Source organism: Gekko japonicus, unplaced genomic scaffold (genome assembly GCF_001447785.1).
Source record: "Gekko japonicus isolate JY-2015 unplaced genomic scaffold, Gekko_japonicus_V1.1 scaffold54, whole genome shotgun sequence".
Classification (NCBI taxonomy): domain Eukaryota; kingdom Metazoa; phylum Chordata; class Lepidosauria; order Squamata; family Gekkonidae; genus Gekko; species Gekko japonicus.
In genome coordinates, this window is record NW_015167058.1 from 1,115,528 (window position 1) to 1,121,934 (window position 6,407).

Below are 6,407 nucleotides of genomic sequence, written 5' to 3' on the forward strand. Positions count from 1 at the left end.
TGGGGGCGGAGGCAATTTTTAATTGGTGTGCTAAGCTTTAGTAGATTAACTGTACCGCGTCATTGGGTAAAACTGCATCCATGAAAAAATAACTTGGTTATGTAACTTGATAGCATGAGATGAAATTCTTGTGCTGACTTTGACAAAGGAAGAGAGAGGCTTCAGCATTTTCTTTGCTTGCCTTTGAGTGCTAGGCCAATAGAGTAGCACAAGCGGGGACCCACAAGGAACTTGTGGGAGCAGCTATCCCATTCCACCCACCTTTGCTTCCTCCCCTTACTTCTCTCAGTCTCTCTCTTTCTCCCTCCTGCCATCCTTTTTCTAACTCTCTCACCTCCATGCTTGTCACACTCTCTCTCTCTCTCTCTCTCTCTCTCTTTCTGCCCCACTTCATCACTTTCTCTTCCTTTTTCAGCCTCCCACCTCATCACTCTCTCTCTTTTTCTGCTTCTCCACCTCATTACTATCTCTTTCTGCCCTGTCACTCTCCTGGCCTTCCACCTGCTTCCCCCCCCCCCAGTGGCAGCAGTGGCTCTCCAGGAATCACAATCAATCTTCCAACTACAGAGATCAGTTCTTCTTAGGGTTGCCAGCTCCAGGTTGGGAAATTCCTGGAGATTTGAGGTTGGAGCCTTGGGTGAGGTTTAGAGAGGCCTCCTTCCATAGAGGCCACCTTCCAAAGCAGTCATTTTCTCCACGGGGACTGAACTCTGTCATCTGGAGATCAGTTATAATTCCAAGTGCCAGCCTCCAGGTGGGACCTGGAGATCCCCCAGAACTGAACTCCAGACAACAGAGATCTGTCCCCCTGGAGAAAATGGCTGCTTTGGAGGGTGGACTCTGTGGCATTATACCATGCTGAAGCCTCTCCCCTCTCCAAACCCTGCACTCCTCAGACTTCACCATAAAATCTCCAGGAATTTCCCAACCTTGATTTGGCAACACCAGTCAGGCCTAGCCCCAACGAATCCTTCCTCAAAGGCCAAAATAGGCCTGGAAAGGCCCTGCCCCCTCCCCCTGCCTTTTTACTCACAGAAGCCCAGCCTGTGGAATACTGTGAGGAATCCATTTTTTAAAGCTACAAGTGCTCCTTTTATCATTTTCAGATTTTTTAAAATCCCCAATGGGTTTCCCACACACACACACACACATTTTTCTGCAAACCTGCCGACTTCTATATTAGAATATAAGATTTTCAAATCATGTCTTCGTAGTGTCCTTCAATTCATTGTTAGGACAAACCGCTGAATGAAGAAGAACGCATTGTTTAAAAAACCATGTGACATCAACTATTATTGTAAAAATAGCATGTTCCTGACACATTGTTGCCCTAAACCATAGTGATATTTATTGATCTTGCACAACTGTCATTCTCCTCTTCGCTGCTTTATAACTTATTCTCCCTTGTTCACGTTCACAGATCTTGCCTTTATCACAACTGTGACCTTCCTGTGGAAAGTGTCAGCCATCACTGTCGTAAGCTGTCTTCCACTTTATATTCTGAAGTACTTAAAACGTAAATTTTCTCCTCCAAGTTACTCCAAACTTACCTCGTAAAAATGACTGAACATCTGGTAGGGGGAGGATACACCTACATGACTTTAGCTAGAAATTGCTTCTCCTCCTACTTCAGTCTGCGATAAGTTAAGCAGAGGAAAAGAAAACCAAGAAAAGAGAGGAGCGCAAACAGCACAAAAACAATGGGAGCATCTGATAGATTTCACGGTGAACTAAATTAACAAAACCACCCAGATAAGATGGTTCATCTTGTGTATTTTCTTATTTTCTAAGTTAATACTGCTTCTGATTGATTTAATTACTACTGTAAAGGATTTATTCCTACTGCAGTAATTTTTCTGCATAATTTCCTAACAACCGCATTCTTTGATAGAAGTGTTAGTTCATTCCCACATAAATAAAATGTAACAAACTTAGAAACTGTAAATGCCATTGTCTGTATTTGCTGCTATATGTAACTCTGATATATGCACTATATGAATAACAGATGTCTGCATAGCACAGTATTAGTTTGGGAGCTGTAGTTCTCTTTTCTGTATTTCTCCATTGCCAGCTGCGTTAAGACATGTGAATATCTGAGTTATTGATAGCAGCCTTTCCGGTGCACAAAGGGGCAAAGTTGCACAAAACATGACGAAAATACATTTCTGTACATAATTCTGTTGCGCCTACTGATCTGTATAGAAGACTTCTACTGTTCAGTAAATGTTTTGTAAGTTCCTACCCATTTTGTATTTGTAAATCTGCACACACAAAGTGTGTCAGCACAGAACTAGCCATTCCATAGATAGCAGTTAACCTTGTGTTACTTAATGGAAACAATCCACCAAATGCTTCTGTGCTACTTGAATCATTTTAGAGAAGATTCTACAAAAGCCCTATTGATATGAATGGAAGTTTGTGGTGGACGTAGACTGTGCCCAAACTCCCATTCAGCAATCCATCAAGGTATGGGAGTCCCTATGCCCATTCACGGTTCCCCTGCCTGTTCACAGTTATCCCTCTGATTTCATTAGAGGGAGTTGATTCCCACACACATTCCTTTGTCCAAGCAGGCTGGTTTTAATTTAAATCCAGAAAGAAGATCCCCGCACATGCTAGAGCTCCAAATCTGTGTAGACTGTACACAGATGTATAGGCAGTTATCTATACATTGCCTTGTAATCTGTTTACTGAAGGTTACTCAGGTAAAAATAATAAAATGGACATATAAATAATGGTAGAAAATCCATCATCTTCCAAACCATAATTTTTATATTTGAGTTACTACAAAAAAGAAAAGAAAATCACTCTAATCTGATATAATCTTGAAGGATAGTTGTCTAAACCGTATGTGCTTTGCTGTTATGCAGGATGGGGGGGTTGTCCCCCCCCCCGCAGTGCCGTTTCCCTTTTCAAGAAAAATATGTTTCCCGTTTGTTCAGAAGAGTCAGTTATCAGACGAAAGAATAAACATAATTTAACCATCCTTCTTTATTAAAGAAGATTTTTGTATGTTAAGAATTGTCTTTTTATATCATATTATTTTATTAGACTGCTTCACAGCAGAATTCTTTTTGTAGTCCCTCAGAACAAGTGTCTTGCACCGTTGTTATTTGATAATGATGCTAACACTAAAGCACTTCCAGAAAAGCACTTCCAGAAAATGACTGTTGCAGAACTATTTTGAGTTAACAATCCACTCCATTCGTTTGGAAGATGTTTAACAGCAATTAATCCTTGCTTTTCTTTTTTTTTTAAAACAATTCTTCATTATAAAAGCAATAAAGCCTAATTTCTACCAAATATTATTATTGAAGGTCTGTAAAATAAATGTTGTTTGGTAGTGTTTCTTTACACTGTGCTTGTTTAATCTGTTTTCTGTGACCTTATGCAGTAAACAACTGTTCATAGTGGCCACTAGATGTCACTGGGTCTGGGGGTTGTCTTTGTGCCACCACAAGGCTTTGCTCATTATATGAGAACCTTGCAAGGTTTTATTTATGTGTTAACATGGCTTTAGCCTCCCCTTTTCAACTGCTAGATCATTTTGGAGGAGCTATATAGAAACAAATACAAATAACTGCCAGCTAATGAACAGAGTAGTTCACTATATTAATACCAATGTCTTTTTTTTTTTACTGTGACTCTTTGTCTGGTATGTTCTGAGTAGGCAAGCCTTTACTGTGTGGAGCTCATTCCATGAACGAAGCTTTAAAAATGCTCTGTCATCCTTGATTTACAATACCTTTTATTGTGGGCTAAGTTAATAACGAAACAAATTTAGACAACTGGACAAATGCAAGGAATAGTTTAACCCTAGCACATCTGTGTACAAGAACTCCTATATATATTATACATATACCTGTATTCTGTGTATTCTATGTATATAATTGTGTATATATGTATATTAAAAACTGACTAACAATTATGTGGTTAGTGTGAAAGCAATGTGTAAAAAGCATACAGTTAACCAACACATGTAACCTGCCACATATACCAGATGGAAGCAGGCTGCTTTTGGAGGGACAGAAAGCATTACCATTTCATATGTGCTGTGCTGTCAATATGAGGCTTGCCCAGGTGTGTTTGGGGGAGGGGTATCCCAAAATCTTTCCAGACTTGAGCCCTGTATGGGGACACAGGGAAGTGAGATGTGTTGTGAGTGTAGTCTTCCTTTACCCCAAGACAGTGGCGCAGTGTCAGTTCCAAGTGAACTGCAGAATTCAGTTTCCTGAGGTTCTAAGTTTTGAATAAAACTCATTTCTAGTTCTTACACCTAACTGTATGATGATAAACTCAGAAAGGGCACACTCAGTGGTTTGCCGAAAACTCAAAAACCGTTCAGTTGTGGAGAGTACAAAGCCCAGATTGCTGCGTATACCGTGCACAGCTTCTCTCCTCGTACCTGAATAACTCTTATTTCAATCAGATCTTTTGCTCCTAGGGCCAGCTGAAGGTATTTTGTCACCCATTTGCTCCTGGGTCCAGGCTGCCAGCAGCTAGGTCCAGAAGAAAATGCCAGTCACTGGTGCACAGGAGCGATATAAATGTCTGCAGGACATAGGTGCTTCGGATGGTTTGGCCGAATAACTGGTTCCGTGTACTTTTCATCCCTTTCTTAAAAATACTTCTCACTTTGCCAAGGCTGGAAATGATCTCTTGACTATCTCTGCAAAGCCTGGTTGGCTCTTCTGAAACGCCATTTTTAAAAAATCTCTTTCCTGGTGTAAGGAAAGTGCAGGAATCTGGTCCTGCTCCCCGCAACGCTCTTTTGTTTTAACAGCACATTTTTACATCTTAGGCTGGTATTATTATTATAACTCAGTTGAAATGAAAATAATAAAAAGCCCTTCAATATGCTAGCCCCCCTGCAGGGAAGAAAATCAGTAGTAGGGAATGGAGACAGCCCAGTCCCGGAATTATATGTAAACAAACAGGAGGTACAATATCTTTTAACGCTGTGTTGGAAAGCATAGGAATTTTGCTGGTAAACAAAACACAGTCAGAGCTATATGATTCCCGGCCAGTATTAACAACCTAACAGATGCCCTCAGCAGGGTTCACAGCTGTTATTGTGCGAGTTGGATTGTGCTCAGCCAATTGCCGGTGAAAATCTTCTTCGGATGCGGAACTACAGTCAAAGGCCTATTTGCTACTCCATCAACTGAGCCATAGATTTGATGAGTGCATTCTGTAGCACAGTCAGCACAGTCAGATGCCTTGAACGGAAAACATTCATGAACCACTTTGCAATCACAGGTCTCTCTCTCCCCCTTCTGTTGTTACTTTTATTCCAAGTTAGGGTGCGGGCTAATATTTGGCAGCCATTTGTCTGATTCTCTAGGCATGCACACAGCAAGGTGTGAGTTTGTACTTTAAGGAAAACCCAAGGCAAGCGGGCTTACCGAGAAGGTCTTGAACTTTGGGGGAGGGGGGAGTTGAATAACATGTGATGGATTACTGTTTTGGTGGCTTTGTCTGACTTATTTGTTATTGAGGCATCTCTTACTCTTTTACACAGTGCGTGCATACCAGGGACACACTGGCTGCTATCAAAACACAGTGCGTGCATACCAGGGACACACTGTGGCTGCTGTCAAAGCCGCCGGACAAAATGCATCTGCTGGTGATGCTTGTTCAGCTACTAAACCCTGAGCTCCATGTACGTGTGTGTATGACAGAGAGAGAGAACGGGGCCTGAGTGTCAGATGATGCTCGAATCCTCACTGTGCCATAGAATTTTGCTAGAGATGTTGAGCATGGAAACAATTCTAAGACAGGTTGGAAGACATCAGAAGCAACAAACTAGTTAGAGAGTAAATGGTTTGTACGTGTGTGTATGACAGAGAGAGAGAGAACGGGGCCTGGAAAAGGAAGAGTGTCAGACGATGCTCGAATACTCACTGTGCCATAGAATTTTGCTAAGATGTTGAGCATGGAAACAATTCTAAGACAGGTTGGAAGACATCAGAAGCAACAAACTAGTTAGAGAGTAAATGGTTTTGAAGACAATTTAGGTGTTAGTACACTCCCCAGCAGTACAGTCACTGTTTTTAAGCACTGCTACACAAGATATAGGATGCACAATATAAAGGGGGAAATTCACAGGGGATGGGGGTGTGCAGCAAACACACTCTCAAGATGCTTTAGAGCAGGGGTGTCAAACATGTGGCCCGGGGGCCAGATCAGGCCCCCGGAGGGCTTCCATCAGGCCCACAGAGGAACTGGCCATCTCCTGCTTCCAGTTCTGCTGCTGCATCATAGCTTGCTTTGCCGGACTCTCTTAATCACTCAGCCATTTCATGTTTTAATCTGGGTCCTAGACTCAGAACTCTGAGCATGAGATTTCTGTGGTGAATGTCAATAAATCTAAAGTAGGTTTGCAGCTTACAGAGCTAATGTTTTAA

The 6,407-nt window shown here is 41.7% G+C and overlaps 1 protein-coding gene across 1 annotated transcript in view; it reads left to right on the plus strand.

Moving 5' to 3' along the window:
* The window catches only part of ATP9B (ATPase, class II, type 9B), a 247,304-nt gene extending 243,468 nt beyond the window's left edge, over nt 1-3,836 (plus strand). The window contains exon 30 of the mRNA XM_015412490.1: nt 1,421-3,836. Within this exon, the coding sequence (XP_015267976.1) occupies nt 1,421-1,557 (137 nt within the window). The 3' untranslated portion in view covers nt 1,558-3,836. The remainder of the gene's footprint in view (nt 1-1,420) is intronic.
* Nucleotides 3,837-6,407: the final 2,571 nt, after the last annotated feature.